The 20662-nt window shown below is 38.9% G+C and overlaps 5 protein-coding genes across 8 annotated transcripts; 4 read left to right on the top strand and 1 right to left on the bottom strand.

Annotated features, from left to right (window-relative positions):
• Window positions 1–87: 87 nt before the first annotated feature.
• On the top strand, window positions 88–4940 carry Pfas (phosphoribosylformylglycinamidine synthase). Of its 2 annotated transcripts, none has more exons than XM_068294213.1 (4): window positions 88–141; window positions 589–1697; window positions 1757–4039; window positions 4101–4940. In XM_068294213.1, exons 2-4 carry the CDS (start codon window positions 602–604, stop codon window positions 4790–4792), a joined length of 4071 nt encoding a protein of 1356 aa, XP_068150314.1. In that variant the 5' UTR covers window positions 88–141; window positions 589–601; the 3' UTR covers window positions 4793–4940. The 2 variants fall into 2 exon arrangements, with proteins under 2 accessions (XP_068150314.1, XP_068150315.1); XM_068294214.1 differs by lacking the exon at window positions 88–141 and adding an exon at window positions 146–169.
• A 129-nt stretch (window positions 4941–5069) lies between these two features.
• LOC137580503 (FAST kinase domain-containing protein 4) lies at window positions 5070–8216 on the bottom strand. Its single transcript, XM_068294570.1, has 5 exons — window positions 6351–8216; window positions 6003–6282; window positions 5661–5935; window positions 5395–5590; window positions 5070–5334 (listed from the first exon to the last, which is right to left on the bottom strand). The coding sequence occupies exons 1-5, from the start codon at window positions 8029–8031 to the stop codon at window positions 5127–5129; spliced, it is 2640 nt and encodes an 879-aa protein (XP_068150671.1). The 5' UTR covers window positions 8032–8216; the 3' UTR covers window positions 5070–5126.
• A 31-nt stretch (window positions 8217–8247) lies between these two features.
• LOC137580502 (metallo-beta-lactamase domain-containing protein 1) lies at window positions 8248–9033 on the top strand. The gene has a single exon (XM_068294569.1). It carries the CDS (start codon window positions 8298–8300, stop codon window positions 8973–8975), a length of 678 nt encoding a protein of 225 aa, XP_068150670.1. The 5' UTR covers window positions 8248–8297; the 3' UTR covers window positions 8976–9033.
• Window positions 9034–9098: 65 nt separating this feature from the next.
• mtm (myotubularin) lies at window positions 9099–11341 on the top strand. The gene is made up of 2 exons (XM_068294505.1): window positions 9099–10765; window positions 10825–11341. The coding sequence occupies exons 1-2, from the start codon at window positions 9229–9231 to the stop codon at window positions 11148–11150; spliced, it is 1863 nt and encodes a 620-aa protein (XP_068150606.1). The 5' UTR covers window positions 9099–9228; the 3' UTR covers window positions 11151–11341.
• A 307-nt stretch (window positions 11342–11648) lies between these two features.
• Window positions 11649–19513, top strand: LOC137581092 (beta-1,3-glucosyltransferase). Of its 3 annotated transcripts, XM_068295261.1 has the most exons (7): window positions 11649–12141; window positions 13173–13309; window positions 13424–13829; window positions 14181–14313; window positions 14674–14833; window positions 16228–16770; window positions 19158–19513. In XM_068295261.1, exons 1-6 carry the CDS (start codon window positions 11755–11757, stop codon window positions 16757–16759), a joined length of 1755 nt encoding a protein of 584 aa, XP_068151362.1. In that variant the 5' UTR covers window positions 11649–11754; the 3' UTR covers window positions 16760–16770; window positions 19158–19513. The 3 variants fall into 3 exon arrangements, with proteins under 3 accessions (XP_068151362.1, XP_068151363.1, XP_068151364.1); XM_068295262.1 differs by lacking the exons at window positions 14181–14313; window positions 19158–19513 and having other exon boundaries at window positions 16228–16364; XM_068295263.1 differs by lacking the exons at window positions 11649–12141; window positions 13173–13309; window positions 14181–14313 and having other exon boundaries at window positions 13473–13829.
• The last annotated feature ends 1149 nt before the right edge of the window (window positions 19514–20662 follow it).

The raw sequence follows: 20662 nt of genomic DNA, 5'->3' as shown, positions 1-20662 counted from the left end.
AGGGTTAATTGTTTTGGAACATTAGAGGAGCTGCCAACTTAATTTGCTGAGCTTAGGATTTCGGCCTCCCTCACTTGCTCTCTGGCTCTCATTTTTGAACACACGTGCGCGCAGCTTAATTGTTATTGTGCTTCAATTTGGGTTAGTTAATATGAATTATTGCTGATTGGTTAGCTTTAAATGTGAAATAAGAATACATAGAAAATAAATAAAATGTAGAAATTGTGAAAAATATGTTTTCGTTATGTGCTGTTATCAGTTGAAACAAAAACAAGTTGTGACGACAGTGCAACGACTTCAATTCAGCAACGGATTGCCAATGATTGCAATTGGTTGTGGGCTGTAACCTGATCTGGAAGCTATAGATGTGATGATGCGGAGGTGTCGTCAGATGATAACCCCCTAGGGTAGACATCGTAGGCATTGGCCTGGTTGTCAACGGCAACGATCGATCCATAGATTCAGTCTCTTCAGGCCAGGCAAAGCAAAAGCTTGTATTACAAGAAAGAAAACAATAAGAAATAAAAGCTTATAATAAAATTATAGATTACTTATAAATAGGAAACCTTGTGTCAATTTTGTTTCTAGCTCCAAAACGAGAATGGCCATTCTACGTTATTACGATGTAAAGGCCTATGATGAAGCCGAACAGAAGAGAGTGCTGAGGCGACTCCAGGCAGCAGATTCACTTGTGGCTTCATTGCAAATGGAACGTTGCTATCATCTGGAGTATAGTAAGGAGGTGAAGCATACGCTACCTTTGGAGCAATTACTCATTTGGCTGGTCAAGCAACCCATGGAAAGTGGCAAAGATCTGTCAAAGCAACCAAATCTGAATGCGTCGGAAAGTACGGAACGACAACTTCTTTTGGAGATCGGGCCGCGTTTCAATTTCTCAACGCCTTATTCGACGAATTGTGTAAATATTTTCCATAATCTGGGCTATACGGAAGTACGCCGCATGGAGACTTCAACACGCTATTTGATAACATTCTTTATAGAAAGTGAAACCACAGATCCTTCAAAATTTATCTCTCTCCTGAGTGATCGCATGACCCAGTGCGTATACTCAACTGAGAATACGCCAAAAGAGAGTTTCGATGAACAATTGCCCACGCAGCAGGCACCTTGGCATTTTGTTCCTCTTCTGGAAGAAGGTATCCAAGCTTTGGAACGCATTAATCAGGAACTTGGGTTGGCTTTCAATGACTTTGATTTGGATTACTATTACAAGCTATTTAGCGAAACTCTTAAACGTAATCCCACAACAGTGGAGCTCTTCGATTGTGCCCAGAGCAATAGTGAACATTCTAGGCATTGGTTCTTTCGTGGTCGCATGATCATCGACGGTGAAGAGCAACCAAAATCCTTGATACGCATGATAATGGACACACAGAACCATACGAATCCCAATAATACCATTAAATTTAGTGATAATAGCAGTGCCATACGTGGCTTTCAACACGATGCACTGCAGCCGAATCTGGTGGCCTTGCCCGGATCTGTTGGTCTACAACGAGTGCAATCAGATTTGATATTCACCGCCGAGACGCATAACATGCCCACGGCTGTGGCTCCGTTTAGTGGTGCGACCACTGGAACGGGTGGAAGACTACGAGATGTCCAAGGGGTTGGTCGTGGTGGAATACCAATAGCAGGAACTGCTGGTTATTGTGTGGGTGCTCTCCACATACCGGGTAAGTGGTAAATCTCCATTGGTCAAATGATTTTAAATTAATTTCTCTGTTATCCTTAGGTTATCCGCAACCTTACGAGCCACTTGGCTATAAATATCCCAGTTCTTTTGCCCCACCTCTGCAAATTCTCATCGAAGCCAGTAATGGAGCATCCGATTATGGAAATAAATTTGGTGAGCCAGTAATCACTGGATTTGCCTTATCCTATGGCCTGCCAAATGCTGATTCATCCTCCGACCAAGCTCGAGATGAGTATGTAAAACCGATTATGTTTAGCGGTGGGCTTGGAATCATGCCTGCGTCAATGCGTGAGAAATTGACGCCGGAGCGTGGTCAATTGCTGGCCAAGATTGGTGGCCCTGTCTATAGAATTGGCGTCGGCGGCGGAGCAGCTAGTTCGGTGGAGGTACAAGGTTCCGGTGATGCTGAATTGGATTTTAATGCGGTGCAACGCGGGGACGCGGAAATGGAAAATAAGCTTAATCGCGTGGTTCGTGCTTGCTTAGAGCTTGGAGATCATAATCCCATATTGGCCATACACGACCAGGGAGCTGGAGGCAATGGTAATGTGCTAAAGGAGCTGGTGGAACCTGGTTTTGCTGGTGCTATAATTTTCTCCAAGGAATTCAATTTGGGTGATCCCACAATTACGGCTCTTGAACTTTGGGGTGCAGAGTATCAGGAGAACAATGCCATTCTCTGCAAGCCTGAGCATCGTGAGCTGCTGGAGAGGATCTGCAGGCGTGAAAGATGTCCGATTAGTTTTGTGGGTATTGTAACAGGAAATGGACGTGTCACATTGGTGGAGCAAGAGTCGCCTAGCCAAGTGGAAACAGCACTTAGCACCAAGTATCCGGGACCAAATCCCTTTGACTTGGAGTTGCAACATGTTCTGGGTGATATGCCCAAGCGAAAATATGAATTGAATCGGGAAAAGATAACTTTGAAGGATCTAGAGCTGCCCCAAGATCTGCATTTGCATGAGGCTTTCGAAAGGGTATTAAGTTTGGTGGCTGTGGGCAGTAAACGTTTCCTTACCAACAAAGTGGATCGATGTGTCACTGGATTGGTGGCGCAACAACAATGTGTCGGACCTCTACAGGCACCACTGGCGGATTACGCCCTCACTACTGTCTCCCACTTTAGCCAGGCAGGAATAGCCACATCAATTGGTAGCCAGCCCTTGAAGGGTTTACTTGATCCCGCCGCCATGGCCAGAATGTGTGTGGCTGAGGCTCTGAGTAATTTAGTTTTTGTTAAAATCAGCGAACTGGCCGATGTCAAGTGCTCAGGAAATTGGATGTGGGCAGCTAAATTACCCGGTGAAGGAGCCAAAATGTTTGATGCCTGCCAAGAGCTATGCAATATCCTTCAAGAGCTTCACATAGCCATTGATGGTGGCAAGGATTCTCTGTCCATGGCTGCCAAAGTCGATGGGGAGACTATTAAATCCCCCGGAACTTTGGTCATATCCACCTATGCCCCATGTCCGGATGTCAAAGTGCGTGTAACTCCTGATCTAAAAGGTCCTGCAATCGGTACAAAAACTTCTCTGCTATGGATCATCATGGAGGATCAACTACGTTTGGGTGGTTCTGCCCTGGCTCAGGCCTACGCCCAACAAGGCAAAGAATCTCCGAATTTGGCTAGAAGTGATCTATTGGGTCAAGCTTTTTCTGTTACACAAACACTGCTGGGCAAAGGACTCTTGCTTGCAGGACATGATGTTAGCGATGGTGGTTTACTGACATGTCTTTTGGAGATGGCTATTGGTGGTTTGGCTGGCCTAAATGTGGATTTAACAGAACCCTTAACCAAATTTGTAAATTACGATGCCGCATCCGTGAAAATTGGACGTCCCGAATTGGCCTTGCTTTTTGCTGAGGAATGTGGCTGGGTAGTGGAGGTACTTGAAACAGATCTGAAGCAAGTGCGCTCCATTTATCAAGAGGCCGGCGTCCCCAACTATTACTTGGGTGAGACTAATGGAACTGGTCTGGATTCCCGATTCCTAGTGAAAAAGAACCCTACGTCTACTCTGATGGATAAAACATTACGCGTTCTCTATAAGCAATGGGAACGCACCAGCTACGAGCTAGAGAAACTCCAGATGAATTACGAGTGTGCGCAAGATGAATTTAACAGTCTGGACTATCGTCAAACTCCCCAATACAAGGGTCCTGTCAATCTTCAGTCCGAGCTTATACTGGCTCGCACATCACAGACCATTCGGGTAGCAGTTCTCCGTGAGGAGGGTGTCAATAGTGAACGCGAGATGATGGCCTGCCTCTTGAGAGCCAATTTTGAAGTTCACGATGTGACTATGTCGGATCTGTTGGAGGGTAAGAATCAATATACACATCAAAATGCAAACCTGTCCTTAAATATTCCTTTGTATTGCAGGTCTAACTAATTTGTCTCAGTACCGTGGACTGGTTTTCCCCGGCGGCTTCAGCTATGCAGACACTTTGGGTTCTGCCAAAGGTTGGGCAGCCAATATACTGCACAATACCAAGCTTCAGCAACAATTCGAAGCTTTTAAAAAGTCTCCAGATGTCTTCTCTTTGGGCATTTGCAATGGCGCTCAATTGATGACTTTGATTGGTTTTGTTGGTCCCACAAATGGACCAAATCCCGATGTAGCGTTACTTCATAATCGTTCACAACGCTTCGAATGCCGCTGGTCAACTGTGCGAATTCCTCCAAACCGTTCGATTATGTTGAAAAACATGCATAAACTAATACTCGGCTGTTGGGTTGCTCACGGAGAAGGTCGCTTTGCATTCCGTGATGGGGAGAAGCTCATTGATCAATTAAATGCTGATCAATTGATCACCTTACAATATGTAAATGATGTGGGAGAACCTACTGAACTTTATCCCCTTAATCCCAATGGCAGTCCACGGGGCATTGCTGGTCTCTGCTCGCCCGATGGCCGTCATTTGGCCCTAATGCCACATCCCGAACGTTGCAGTGCCATGTACCAATGGCCTTACGTGCCACCTAATTTCGAAGTTCCAGTGTCCCAAATAGAAAGTCCGTGGCAAATGATGTTCAACAATGCCTACAATTGGTGTGCCCAAAACGAGAAATAGTTTTAGAAAATCTGAAACTAAAGTATACGATTACATATACATTAATCTTTTTTCTGATTAATACGAATCTACATTTTTATACAAAGTATATACAAGAATTTATTAATAAAAATAAAAAGAAGTACATTAAATGTATTCAATAACAAAATTTCATTTCCTGAGAAACGTTAATGATTTTACTATGAATCTAACATCGAAATACTCACTAACAAGTCTAATCACAATAACTTACATTAGGTATTTGATCAATTAACTAATTTTATTGTATAAAACTTATTGATTTTAACAAATTACAAATACTTTTGTACAATTTAAGCTTAAGTATAGAACAATTCTAATGGGAAATTTGTAACAAACATTTTAAATAATTAGTCTTGGCTCCTGGAGCCTTCATATATTTTGAATTCCAGTCATGTTCGTTTATATGTAGCACCTTATAGCCCATCATTTCCAGATGTTTGATCTTTAAAGATTCGGGACCACGTAAGGCAGTTAAATCGTTTTCGCAGAATGAGTCCAATTTAAGCAACAATATGGCAACTCTATAAGAAAATTTAGAGAATTTTATCATTTGATAATTCCTATTATATTCACTTACTTACTTGGTTATACGATCCAACATAGTGGACTCCACGGGTGTGGTTGGTAAGAGTTTCTTATCCTTATCAAAGTGTATTACAAAATCAATTTGATAGCCATAAGGTGTTGTATGATTACAGCGAAAATATTTTTCCTCCTTCAAGACATCCTGCAGCAGTTGTTGTACTTCTCTGCCAAATATAGACGTTTGAACTGGTTCTAAAATATGTGTAAAAAAAATAACAAATTTTTTGTATCGAGCAAGAATAACTATTAATATAAATATTACTTTTACTGAGCTGAGCTTCTATATAATTTTGCTGAAACCAGGGAACATTCGCCTCTGGCATATCCAAGCAAACTGTACGGTTTAATTGCATAACCTGATTGAGTACACGCTCCGGATATGTGGCCTTTGAATAACATATTTGTATCTCATCCTCAATTCTTTGTATGAATTTAACGCAGAAAACTTGATTGATCAGTTGTTCGGGTATGGTTTTGTAAAAGCATAAAGCCAGACTAGCTTGTATTAGACTAAGGCCACTCATATGATCAAAGTCCCTATAGAAAATATAAAAAAAACCAATTAGAATACTTTTGTCTACGCAAGGATAATTAACGACCTTACCTTAGCAAGACATTTCCTGCTCTTTCCAATGCCTCCAGTGAGTTTGGCGTATAACCAAGATTGTAGGAACAGGTGAGCACCTTTTCCACCGTATCGCCGGTAATATGTTGATGCTGCTGAGCAATATAATCAAACATAGAATCCAACATTTCGGGTACAAAAAAGTGTGAGGCATTAAAATTATATGCCATATCTCGAACCACACGAGAACTGAGATCATTGCAATTGAGCGATTTATAAAGAGCAAGGGCTTCATTGTAAACCTGTGTGTTTTTCAAGGCTAAAAGGAATATACATACATATGTATAGGGATCAGTAAGGAAGTTCGGAGAAGTCAATAATACTCACTCTTGCGATGACTCAGAGTTCGCACAATAACACTCAGATCACTGGCTTTTAGTGTCGGATCCTCGAGATGCCTTTCGGCACAACCAATTAGAATACTATCCATAGTGGTCAACTGCATGGCCATTAGTGGAGGCACATTGTGACGGAAACGTAATTCACAGGCTATTTGCATGCCACGACTAAGCAGAAAGCAATCCTGTATTTCAAATTGTTGAGCCATTGTTAGCATTTTGCTCAACAATATGTTGGGAAACTTTTTCCAAGCGAATGGCGTTTGACCGTAGGCCAGCACAAACGAGGCCATACGGGCGAACTTTGATGGTAATCTTCCAGCTATATCACCACCATCAATGACTTCCATGCACATGCGACTTAGCTTGCGTTCCACATCATAATGACGATAGGTCCCACCGAGATTATTATTAAAATTCATATAACGTTGACAATGGCGTAGAAATCTTAAATGGGTTTGCTCCTCCAACGATGAGTCCAATTCTTTAATGACTCGCGACCAATACGTATTACATTGCTGTAAATCGGATATTTTTAAGGCTCTTAGAATAGTGAATAGAAATCCACTTGTATTGGGCAGAGACCAGGAGTGATTGGAGTAAAGCAATGTTTTGAATTGCATTAAATAATTATCTCTCTGTTGGGGCAAGGCAAATGGCACGGCACATGACAGATTGTCGGGAGTAAGTTCGTCTTTTAAAATCTTTTCCGTAGCCGCCTTGAGTGGTCCTACCAAATCTGCCGGTTCTTGATGATGCAGAAAGCTGCGGCAAACGCTTTTCAAATCATTTGCTTCCAGTTCTCCCAGACATGGAATCAAAGTGATCATAATTTCTCTTCTCAGGGGAGTATGTTGTTGTGACCAAACCGGCAAATTCAACATATGTAGCACTTTAATTAATGCTTTTGGTGTAAATTCACTCAGGGTTTTGTCTTGTATTAGTTTTTGAACTTTTTCCTTATACGTTTGCAGTGATTCCTGATCAATTAGCGGATGTAATTGGAATAGACATGTGGCCAATAATCGGACTTGTTCTTCAGTCTGGCACTGATGTATATGCCGATCCAAATGAGGCATAAAATTTCGACACACCAAAGGTGTGAAAAAATCACGTTCCAAATTAATTCCAACGGCAAAACGTGAGAGAGAAGTCAGAGGTATAAGGTTTCCATGCACACTATCCTCTATTAGGCGCAATCCTTGCGTAAGAATCCTCTCCAGAGTTAAATTACTGTTGGGTATATGAATTTTACGTAAGTACAAATAACAGCAGCTTAAGTCATCCACACTCATATGGTTAATACGATCATCCTTGTCCAAGAAGGGCAGAATATTTCTTACAACCTGTGTCCTTAAATCTAGTTTATTCGTCTCATCCATATTTTGATATTGCACCCAGAGATTGGGTAATCCATTGATCAATTGAGGCAGTTCTAATGTCATTGAGTCATGTTGAAGACGTTGCAATAATGAATCTTCACTAGCCTTCTCTTCTTGATAGAAGCGTCTGGGCAGAAGAGCGGCCGGCAGATTTTGTTTTTGTTGTATTTGTCTGACAGCTGCGCCTTCCGCTGCATGGACATATCTTCGCATTAGCTGTATTCGATGTATTTGTAGTAAATATTGCAAGTATTTCCATTGTCCACGACTAAAGTAACTCAAATACATATCAAGTAGTAATTGTTCTATTTAGAAAGTTGTTAAATAATAAGCCCCAAAAACTGCGTCTTTTAAGTTTAGAACGTGAGTAAATTTGATAATCAGCTGTTTACTATCAACATTTGTGAACAGCTGACCCATAAGAGACTGATGGAAACGGACTGCCCACTTATTATCTGTTTGTTATAACGACTTTGGTGTGGCGAGGTTTATAGTAAAAAAAACTCCAAAAACAGCTAAATCGGCGGCACTAAGATTATTTCATTATTAGCCAAATGACAACAATAGATTCGGTAAACAAAGTAATCGTTCTACAGAATGGTTATTCCCGCAAAGATGGCGAAAATCCTAACGCCATGAGAGCCAATTGCACTTGCACGTTGATTCGATGCAGAGATGGCACCAATGTCATAGTGGACACAATGACCTCGTGGGATGGAGAGCACCTAAAATCTTTGCTGTTGAAAGAAGGCTTGCATGTGAATGATATTCACATTGTTGTCTGCACTCATGGCCATTCTGATCACACTGGGTGCAATTATTTGTTTCAAGCGGCTCGCCTTCATTTAGTTGGAGCCTGTGCATCATATCGAGATCTTTACATGGATCACTTTGGTAGCGGCGATCCGGAGGAGGAACTTAAATTAGACAAAAATGGCGAGGTAGTCGTTCAACGTACTCCTGGTCACACCTTGAGTTGTGTCTCCGTTATCGTAGACAATACAGAAACTGAAAGAAAGATTGGAATAACAGGTGATCTCTTTGAGCGAGTCGAGGATGTGGAGGATCAAAGCATTTGGTTGGATGCCGGTAGCGAAGATGAGAATCAGCAGCGAGTGCAGCGTAGTAGAATTGCCGAGCTATGTGATTATATAGTACCTGGACATGGTCCTATATTTACCGTATATGACCGTATTCGAGACAAATTGAAAGAGGATCTGAAGAACAAATAGATATTTACTGTAAACCATAAAATTACATTCATATACATATTTGAATTTCAACATAAAACTGAATTTATTTATTTTCAACTTTATTTGGTCACACTAAATTTTGGTATTTAACTAATTCACATGAGTTGACATCCCCGAATAGCTGATTTTTAACAAAAAATTGTTAATCGAAAAAAAAACAACGTTTAGAGCTTTAAGAAAGCCAAACAAACAAAGGCTAATCAATTATTAAAGTATACCTCCATTATCCACAATGGATCCTTCATTGAGTCTGGCCGATAAGTTGGCCTCAAAAACAGCCAGCAGCAACTCTCTGGACAGCAGCTCCAAGTCCAGTTCAGGCGGAGGCATTGAGAATGGTGTTCTCCGAGACACGCCCTTTGCCTACTTGGACGGGGAGGAGGATCAGGACCAGAAGAACGATGTGACCTATGTTTGCCCATATCGTGGACCTGTCTTTGGAGCTCTGACCATAACCAATTATCGTTTGTATTTTCGTTCGTTGCCATTGCGAGATCAGGAGCTTCCGGTTGTCGTCGATGTGCCTTTGGGAGTCATAGCCAGGGTAGAGAAGATTGGAGGAGCTACATCGAGAGGCGAAAATTCTTATGGCATCGAGATTTTCTGCAAGGATATGCGAAATTTACGTTTTGCCCACAAACAACAGAATCACTCCCGTCGCACAGTTTTCGAGAAGTTGCAAGCGAATGCTTTTCCTTTGTCCTACAGTGGGCGATTGTTTGCATTTGCTCATGCGGCGGCTAGGGCCACTGGGGCTGCTGGAGCCACTGCCGCCGGAGGCTGGGATGGATGGGCAGTATATGAACCGCTAGCTGAACTGCGTCGCCTTGGTGTACCCAACGATATGTGGAGGGCAACGAAACTAAATGAGTCTTACGCCATATGCGATAGCTATCCTGCTGTGTGGGCCGTGCCAAAGGCGGCTTCAGATGATTTTCTACGAAGGGTAGCCCAATTTCGTTCGCGTTGCCGCTTGCCTGTTTTGTCCTGGATGAATCCTCGCACACAGGCCACCATTACTCGATGTTCACAGCCTTTGGTGGGTGTCAGTGGCAAGAGGAATGCCGATGATGAGACCTATCTGAGTTACATTATGGAGGCAAATGCGCAATCCGATAAACTAACCATTATGGATGCGCGACCCAGTGCCAATGCCATAGCCAACAAAGCAAAAGGTGGCGGCTATGAATCTGAGGATGCGTATAAGAATGTGGAAATAAATTTCCTCGATATTCATAATATTCATGTAATGCGTGAGAGTCTGAGGAAGGTGAAGGAAGCCTGTTATCCCACCACCGATGATTCGAAATGGCAAACGGCAATCGATAGCACCCTGTGGCTAAAGCATATTCGTTGCGTATTGGCTGGTGCTGTGCGCATTGTGGATAAAGTGGAGACCATGAGCACTTCAGTGGTAGTTCATTGTTCTGATGGCTGGGATCGTACGGCTCAATTGACGGCTCTTTCGATGCTATTGCTGGATCCGCATTATCGTACAGTACGAGGTTTCGAAGTACTAATTGAAAAAGAATGGCTATCCTTTGGCCACAAATTCCAGCAACGCATTGGTCACGGTGATAACAAACATTCGGATGCCGATCGTTCGCCAGTCTTTCTCCAGTTCATCGATAGTGTGTGGCAAGTTAGCCAGCAATTTAGTAATGCTTTCGAATTCAATGAGCATTTCCTTATCACCATTGTGGATCATTTGTATTCGTGTAGATTTGGCACTTTCCTTTGCAATACCGAAGCGGAACGGGTGGCAGAAGGTAAGTTCTAATTTCCTATTCAACACGCTCTTTTGTGAAACATAGTTTTTCTTTTGCAGATCTCAAGCACAAAACCACTTCTTTGTGGACACACATTAATTCCTCGTTGGATCAGTATTTAAATCCTTTGTTTCCCTCTTTTACGCATGGTGCTGAATTGGTTTTGCGACCCATTGCCAGTGTCCGTGCTGTTCGCTTGTGGAAGGGTCTCTATTGCCGTTGGAATCCTGGTCTGTGTGCCCTTCAACATGGTTGCCAACGTACTAAGGAGTTGCTCTCGAAACAGGATCAACTATTTAAACATGTCAATGAATTGCGATTGAAATCAAATAATCGTAGCAGTAATATGCAAACAACGACGCGACTGGCTTCGCCCATGCATTAAGTATTTACTTTTATCTATCTGCAATTCTAATTATATATTTATGTAATGTTTGTTTGTGTGTGCGTGTGTGTGTATCTATACGACATGATCTAGGAAAGATATTCCAAATGTATTCGCAATAAGTAAAAAAAAAAAAACAACCATTAACAATCAAAATATTAAACTAATTCAAATTATTAATATTAAAGAAAGTTTCTTGTATTTTGTTAATTTTTATATCAAGGAGTGTATTCTTCTGTATGAGTATATATCATGCCTTTAGATTAATGATGGAATTTTCCCCGATTTCATTCAAACAATTTGCCAACTTGTTGCATTTTGTTTTCATCAAATTTCATTGATAAAATTTGCCGCTTGGCCAGCGCTTGCGCATTTAGTTTACGCATACGAAAAACCGTCTAGACCACCACCCATTAAGAATTTGGTAAAGTCAACTAGCCTTTTGCGCCAAAATTGAAATCACAGTTGCCCTCAGTACGTATTCGCATCTTCATTAAGACGGACGTGTATTTTGGTGTCAGCTTGGTTAATAATTTCCAAAAATAACGCCTTCAAAAAATATGTAGAAATATTTTTCATAATCAATTTGATTAAATTTATTACAATGTATGCAAAGCCTTATTATTTATTAAGTGTCCTGTGGCTGTCTCTAAGTTCAAGCTATGGTGGCGAGGTCCTTATCGTAATTACGTGTCCCCCACATCCTCAGCATGTTCATGAGAATTGCTTCGCATTGGCCAATAGTTTGCGGACGCAGCAGCAACAAATGGAACTGTCCAGTGGCGGCGTCCCCGGAGATTATGTCATCAAAGTTCATATAATGCATGAACTATTCAATTATTGGACATTACTGGACTCATTGCCTAATTTGCGAATCCAGACACGTCTACTAAATGCGGACACCGAATGGATTATTTGGTGTCAGCACAATACGCACGTGTCCTCGTTGGCAGGATTGCTCGAGCAACTACATCGCCAGAATTCCCAAGAAGTAAGTAATTTACTAATCCTGAAAATCCATCTTTATATACAAAAAGTTCTAAACAGACAAAAAAATTAAATCAATTCGAAAATAGACTCTATATATTTGTTCATTAATTTTATTTAATTTTCAGCGGGTTTTTAATTTGCATTCGAAACTCTAAGACTGAATTTCTGTCATGATTTAGTTTTATCATTATTAAATTATAATGTAAGTCACTAATTTGCCCAGTTTTTAAACCAAAAATTTTACTTTAAATATTTTTAAAAGTCCCTAAACGTTGCAAATTAATCATTTTGCCAATTTTTGTTCAATTTTCACAGTTTTTAGTTGCTGCTGTCTTTAAATTTGCATTTATATCTTAAAATTTAATATTTTGACAAACTTTCGAAATAAACACACTTCAATCGTGATTTCTTTTACAAATCGGATATGATAATTATTATTTTAGAATTATGCTGAAGCCATTTCGGAATATGCTTGCAAAGATTCTGAGGAATTGTTTTAAGATTGGTTAAAAGTTACCAAAATAGTGAGAAAATTTTATCGAATCAATAAAAATTCCAAAATGGCCTTTTATGTTGCAAAAATTCTATAATTAGTTTATCATTTCTTATAAAATACTTAAATTTTTCAAAATTGTTAGTAGTAAATTTTAAATTTCCCTAATGATTCATACTAATCTAAGAATTTAAGAATTTCAGCCATTTTGACATCATTGTTATTAAAAAACCTAAAACCTTTTCTTTTTATTTAGAAAATTAATGTATTATAATTCTAAACTCGTTCTACAAATTGAATCTCTCATTGAAAAAACTTTGGATTTATTTTAATAAAAGATAAAATCGTACTTATTATTAAGTTCAAAAATTTAAGACATATTTTAAAAATAACAAATTGTTTAGCCTTGATTACAAAAACGTATTCAAATGTGAGTCCATTGGGTAACTAGAAGATTCAAAAGGCTAAAAACTCTGACTTTCTTTAACTTTACTTTTTGATTGTCATAATGTGAATTTCTTTATGCTCGAAATACTCAGTTGGCTTACTATGGACATGCCTTGTACGATTCGGAGGCGACCATTGTGCATCATTTTGCATACTACAAGAATCCAACATGGTTTCCATATCCCATGCTCAGTGCAGGCTTAGTTTTTACAGGTCACCTGCTCCGCAGGTAAGTCAACATTCATGTTCAAGAAGGCCATGAGTGTGCAATGAGGATGCAAAATTTACAGACGGCCACGTCATAACTCATAATGAAATATACATTTACGTACCATATTTCCAGTTTGGCTGAACTTGTTGCTCTCGATGCACAAAATGTTAGCAGGCACAGTGAATTCAGCATTGATGCCTCACATGAGTTGGCTCGATTTGTTTTCGATAATTTCACACCTGATGGCGAGTACGAAAATGATGATGATGATTCTTACAACAAGGTGCAACATCAGCAGAGAGGCGACATATGGAAGCGAAAAATAATTTTGAAAAGTGCTGCCTACATTTGTCCCGCAGCGACAATGGCATCGCTGGCACCCCAAGAGATGTCGCAGGAACGTACAAAGAGAAGGATAAAGGACAATATGGATGTGGGTTGTGCGATGCATGCAAAACCAGACATGGCATTAACTATGCCGCCGCCGCCGTCGACGGCGTCGCCTGTGACTGTGACCACCGGGAATTCAAAGAATTGTGTACGTATTCACTTCAAATTTTCGTATTTTGGTATTGAATATGGTGAAGCTATTTAAGTCTATGTGGCAAAAGGAAACGTAATTAATCAGAGGACCATAACTAAATTTAAGTTTTTAAAGTCATATCCCAAGTGTTTGAAAATTTAATATCCCCAGTGGAAAGAGTAAAGGGGATACATATATATATGTATGTATCTACCCCAAGCAATTAGCATTTGAAACCTATTGCCATAAATTCTCAATCAACTTCAACTAGATTTTCTGTTACCAATTGCCTCAACCTCATACTCTAACCACTAACCATCTTGCCACAACTCATACATACATACATACATACATACTCATACATAGGTGCACACAACAGGCTCGCATATCTATTTTGCAATCAAAACTTGTGCAAAATTCCATAAGGAGCGTATACCAATCATCGAACGCACCTGGGCTATCGATGCCATGAACCGTAGATACTATAGTGATATGGCAGGTGAGTAAGACTAAAGATGATAATGATGATGATGATGATGATGACAATGAGGCCAATTAAAGCAAATTGTGGAGAAGAAGTGGGAGAGAAATGTGTGGGTGAATGTGTGTGTGTGTGTGTGTGTGTGTGTGTGCGTAGCGCATTAACAAAAACACGATGAGGCGGAGTGACAGGACAAACAAAACATATCCTTCCCAACCCATTGTCATTCTCCAATTGCCTTCATCGTGTAGTCCTACATATTGAATATTCATTGATTTGACTTTGTGATTCCTTCCATCCCATCTCTCACTCTCTCTCTCTCTCTCTCTCTCTCTCTCACTTCATTCACCCCATTCTATGGGTCCAAAACCACAACAGACTCCGGCATACCGACAATCAGCACTGGGATACCCAATGTACCGACTGGACATTGTTCCAAAACACTGGCAATTTTACAATTATCCCTCAAGGATATCAACGAACAAATGAACATGTCTGTACGCTGGCTGATGCTTGTCGACGATGATACCTTGTTGAGGTGAGTGTCCATTATGGATTTTGAAAATAAACTTATTTTCTAAAAAAAAAAAAACAAGTTACATATTAGAAACAAAAATTATTCAACATTTTATCTAAAATTGAATGAATTTCTAGAAATAAAAAACTATTACACTCAACTCTCTATCTTTCGATACCTTACTATGTCCTTTAAAAATGGAAAAGCTTTACTGAAAAACCCCCTAAAATAGAATTCCTTTCTATCTCGTTTAATCCCTGAACTCGTTAGCAAATAATCTTATTCAATCTGATTCGCTTTCAGTTTCAGACAAGTCTGAATTTTCTATTATACTTTTCAAACATTAAAAATTGTTTTTTATATTAAGACAATACAAAATTCGTTGAAATGAAAAAGAAATTACCTTAAGGTTTTCCCCATTTTCATGTGAAACAATTTTCTTGTCTATTCTGTGTGAGAGACTTTTGTTTGAAGTTCAAGCAACATTTTTACCCTTTTCATTTTCTTAACAATTTCTTTTTGCTGCCAATTAAAGCCGAAAATATAACACAAAATCACATATTAAATATACATAAATATAACATATTTTAATATGAACACTGGGACTATTCCTGATTTTACTTTGATTTGTATATTTGCGGTAAAATAATACAAATCCAATCGAATGAAAATCCAAAATTTTTTTTTTTTTTTAATTTGCCATCTGTCTAACTATTTTATAACCGGATGGATTAAACTCCAGTGAACACAATCATCAATCACATTTTTACATATTCTTCTTTATCTATTTGTTAAGTCAGAGACTTGATATCGTTTTAGTCGCCTTTAGTATATAATATTCCTAATAAAAGGACTAGTGTCTTGGTCATTAGGCGGTTTTTATGATTTTATCTCTGGTTTCCATGAAAATCAAAAATTAATTTTTGAAAATTAACTAAAAACACCTTTTTTTTAATCTCAGATATAAACTATCGATAAGGTTTTTGAAAAATGTTTTTTGAACATATTTTCGGTTCTTGCTTTTTAACTTATTTTATAGACTTCTTGACAGTATTAAAGAAACATGTCATGTAATTTTAAAAAATTTAAGTTCTACGTGATATTTGGTCAACGATTTTCCAAATGTAACAAAAAAGGAGGCACGGAATAACTTTGGCCGAAGACGAAGTTTGTAAATCCGAAGTAATCCAAAAAGTCTTTTAAAATGAAGGGTACAAGGGCAAGTCGGTTTGCCAGCATCTTCTTTCAAAACTTGTAAATTTTTTCTTGTTGTTTTTTTCCTTTTTTGGTTCATTGTTCCGGCTTAAACGCATGACAGGGCATTCAATTAAAAATATTTTTTATTGATAAATCGCACTCATCCTGCATTGGTAATCTCTCTCTCTCTCTTTCGATTCCCCATTACCGCCCCCCAGTGTGCCGCGAGTGGGTGCCCTGCTGAGCTGCTACAATCACACGGACAACATATATGTGGGCGAACGCTATGGCTATCGGTTATATGCCCCGGATGGCTTCAACTATCATACAGGTGGAGCTGGCATTGTGTTCAGCCTGCCGCTAGTCAGGCTCATTGTGGAGCATTGTAGTTGCCCGACAGCGAATGCCCCAGATGACATGATACTTGGCTATTGTCTTCAGGCTCTGGGCGTGTGGGCCATTCCTGGCAATGGTCTGCATCAGGCCAGGCCGCAGGACTATGCCCGAGAATTGCTGCAACAAAATTTGCCCCTTTCTTTTCACAAATTCTCGAATACCCAACCAGAACACACGTATAAAAGATGGTTGGGCGGATCGGGGGGTAATCAAAGTCTACACCATGCCCAATTGGATCACAACAACAACAACAAGAACAAGAACAATGGGCAACAAGCAACTTCGGAACATTTTCGTGACCCGCTGCAGTTACCAATAATGATGGCTGCCAATGGCAAACATTTGGATCTTTAGTCCTTTTCCAGGTGAGTGGCTAATTAAAAAGCCTACAAATTTCATTTCAAGAACCTATTTTTCTGTGCGTTTATTTTTTGGGGTTTTGCTTCCATCCCCCACGCCCTCAAACCAACTGACAGTTGTCGCCGCCGCCGCAACTCGTTTCCCAACCAAATCCAATCTACATCAAGCAACTGCCAAGCACACAGATTTTCAGTTCTCCAACTGTTTTCAAAATAAGAATGAGAATAAAAACACACCAAACTTTTTGTCAGGTGTCGCGTTAGGATTGAAATTGAAGCACTTCTCTCTGCCCTTAGACCCGACTCTGGCTCTGAGTTGTGGTCTGGTCCTCCTGTCTGTTTAATTAGAGAACATGTTGAGAATGCGGTTAACTGAAAGTATTTCAATTTACATTAGAAAAGCAGTAGACACAGAAGTACATGCATATATCTTAGGGTATTGCCAAGGAAATACCTGTTAATCAGGTACTTTAAAGTCAAATTACAATTAGCCTCGTTACGTCCGTGAATTTTAACAACAACATGCAGATTAGACGATTGACCTGCCATTTAGACCAGAGACAGACAATTGATTTCACCCCCATTTCATGATTACCTTTGACAATATTTGCTTGTTGTCCGTTTAGTATAGATCACAAATAAAAAGGTTTGAAAATTTGTTTAAAAACTAGTTTCAAATTCATCTTCCTTGCTTTTAGCATGGTTTTTGGCGCCTAAATTATAAACAGTAACACGCAAAAGGAAGCGTTTCCGACCCCATAATGTATATATGTATATTTTCTTGATCATTATCAACAGCCGAGACGATGTAGCCGTGTCCGTCCATCGGTCTGTCTGTCCGTCTGTATGATCCCGTAGATCTCAGAGACTATAAAAGCTAGAGTCACCAAATTTGACACGTAGACTCGTGTATTACCTACGGTGGTAAAGTTTATTTTAAATTTTTGCCACGCCTACTTTCACACCACCAAACTAGCGGACGCAAAATATATAAAAGTGTTTTACTCGATAGTCCAAAAAGATTTTTGTATTATATTTATGTTTCTAACTCCTTTTCCGTCTCCTGCACAATAAAATTTTTTAAATATTCAAAGGAAAGTTATTTTTCTAGAGAAATTGAAAACTACAGATAAAAGAATTACTAAACCAAGTAACTAAAAGCCAATAAAACAAACATAAACAACAAACACATTTATGTTTGAGTAAGAAAAGTTTTGGCAAAATGTTTTATTTTTTTGAATTGCTATTCGAAAATTGGGTTAATACTTAAAGAATTTCATAATGTCTTGATCTTATTTGCCATTCAACTGAATAATTGAATACCATTTAAGTGATTTTTGGTATTATTTTCACTTTTCTTTGATTAATTGCATAAATTAATTTTGTATATGGCTTTTCAACAAATGGCAACAAACACCACACAAAAGTTACGAAAACTCAATCAATAATTTAAAGACACGACCAACAAACAAAACCACAAAACAATTTCAATTGTCAACGTTTCGGGCCGCCCTCCCCCCTCGCACTGTATGTAGATAGATAGTACTGACACATTGTTTTCACCTACTATTTGGAAGTAAATGGAGCAAATGAAGTTTGGAGGTCCTGGACAGGACACCTTGTGAGAACTATTGATTAGTATTTAAATAATAGATGCACATGCTAAATTATGTATACAAATGGTGCAAAAGTGCAGAAGTTAGAAGCAAATTCAATGGATTCACTTGTTTGGAAGTCTAGATGCTAGCTAAACTGAGTCAATGTGGGGTGGATGGTGGGTGGTCTGGGTGGTTTGTCCTTCCTTCATTCTGGCTGGCCAACCACTTGAAAAATGCACTCAAGCGTAAACTGTTGATGCCCTCAGAATGAGAAACATTCGTTGATTCAGACCAACGACCAACAACATCGACTCGATTCGTTTGCAGAAATTTACATTTAATGAGGTTTAAGTAAGTGTCAGGTGACAAAAAAAAAAAAGAGTCGAAAAAGTAGATTCAGATTGAAAATGCTTAGGAATGATAGATAATGAACCTCAGAGTGTCAAACTGATTGAAATTCAAGTGCAAGTTATACCAAAGAAAGCATATTAAAGGCTTTTAGGATTGTATTTAATACCTATCTTATATTTTACACATCTTACTTATATACTATAGATAAAACAGATCTTTTAATTCAAAGAGATAAAATGTATAGTTTTTCTTGACTCTATTCCTAAATCAATGGTATATCATCACCTCTTAATTGTTATTATTATTTGATGGTTCATCCTTAAAGCCTTAACTGAAAATATATATACTTGTATTTGCAATAAAATTAATGCTGTTAATTTGTTCATGTGTCTGTCTGGATGTTTTTTTTTTTTTTTTTTTGCTCTGCTGCCTGTCTGGAATAAGGCTCAGAATCAGCTTCTACTTACTGCACACATCCTGGCCTTCCTCCTCTTCATGCTGGAACAAAGCTTATCTCTTTCATGCCAGGCCCAAACCCAAAAGCCAAGCACGGACTCTTCTTCGACTACGTGTGCCTCGACATTGCCTCGCTCTGCTCTGCTTGCTTCGTGTCGTGTTCTAATTAGTTGCGGATTTTTCAATGAATGAACCAAGCCAAAGCGCCAACCGCATGGTGAGGCGACACTGCGACAAGTTGAATTTAAATGGAGGTAAAGCCAAACGACAAAAAAATTCTTAAATTTAATTAACAGCTTGTCGAGTTAAATAAATGATACAAATTGTATGACTACTGAATAAAATTCTTATGCAACTATGTATGAACATATGTATGTGTGTGTCTTTACGCCCATTCATATGAGTCTGCATAGTTGTCATCATCCTCGTCGCCATCGTATTCATACTCCTCATCCGCGTAGTCATCATCGTAGTTCTCCTGCTCTGCTTGAGTTGCCTGACGCGGTCCAACAAAGTTTACGCTTTGGGGTAGTAGCTGTATTTTAGATAAACTCTTTTGCTTTTGATTTTTATAAAGACGTGAAAGCAAAAATGTCATGGGATCCTTTTCACTCCAGGCAAAAATCGAGGTGAGTGGCACCAAGGTAAAGACTGCAAACAAATTTTCAAATATGTATTTTAAAAACGGTACACACTTTTAATATACTAATTGACTTCTACTCCTAATTATTTGGGGTTCCTAGTTCTTTATCAGCAACATAATTCTTGACAGTTCCAAAACATTCTTGTTATAATTCCAACTCTAGAGACTCTCCATCGACAGCACATAATATAGGTAAGTTCCTATGCTCAGTACCTCATCTTTTAATGAGCTATTCCTACTAAGTAATCTCAGATAAACTGCATACCAAAAATGTTTAATTTAGCCCCAGGATTTGTTTTGGGGCCAATCAAAATTTTGCAATTTTTGAGATCCTTTCGGTTGACGTCGTTTTACGATGCCAATTTAGACTAAAATACTTTCTTCTTCATCAACGTAGGAAAGTTAATTGAATTTGCCGTCAAATGACAAATGTTATATAAAAATCCAACAAAAATTAGATAGTTTTCAACGCTTTGGTTTGGTTTTTTCTGCTTGCCATAAGATAATCCCCTACAAGTATGCAATACAATTTCTCTTTACTTCAAATGAGGCAATGCAATTTCTCAGAATATTTTTCAATTCCACTTATTTTTCACACATTTTTCAATTAATTAAGTTTTTGCAGCTTACCAAAAACACAAAAGACAACTGTCAGCTTCATGATGAGAACACAAACTGTGAAAATTTTAAAATATGTTGTAAGATTTTATACCAAAAACTTTAATGAACTTTGAAGAAAGTAAAAGTAGATAAACATGAATTTTATTAGCCCATCGATTGATAGATTTTATGGCATTATAAAACTATAATTAACAAGAATCACATAAACTTTAAAACGGTTGACTTTCGT

The sequence above is a fragment of the Drosophila tropicalis genome, unplaced genomic scaffold (genome assembly GCF_018151085.1).
Source record: "Drosophila tropicalis isolate 14030-0801.00 unplaced genomic scaffold, ASM1815108v1 contig_845, whole genome shotgun sequence".
Classification (NCBI taxonomy): Eukaryota; Metazoa; Arthropoda; class Insecta; order Diptera; family Drosophilidae; genus Drosophila; species Drosophila tropicalis.
The sequence above is the reverse complement of the archived record's forward strand: the minus strand, read 5'-3'. Positions and strand labels throughout refer to the sequence as shown.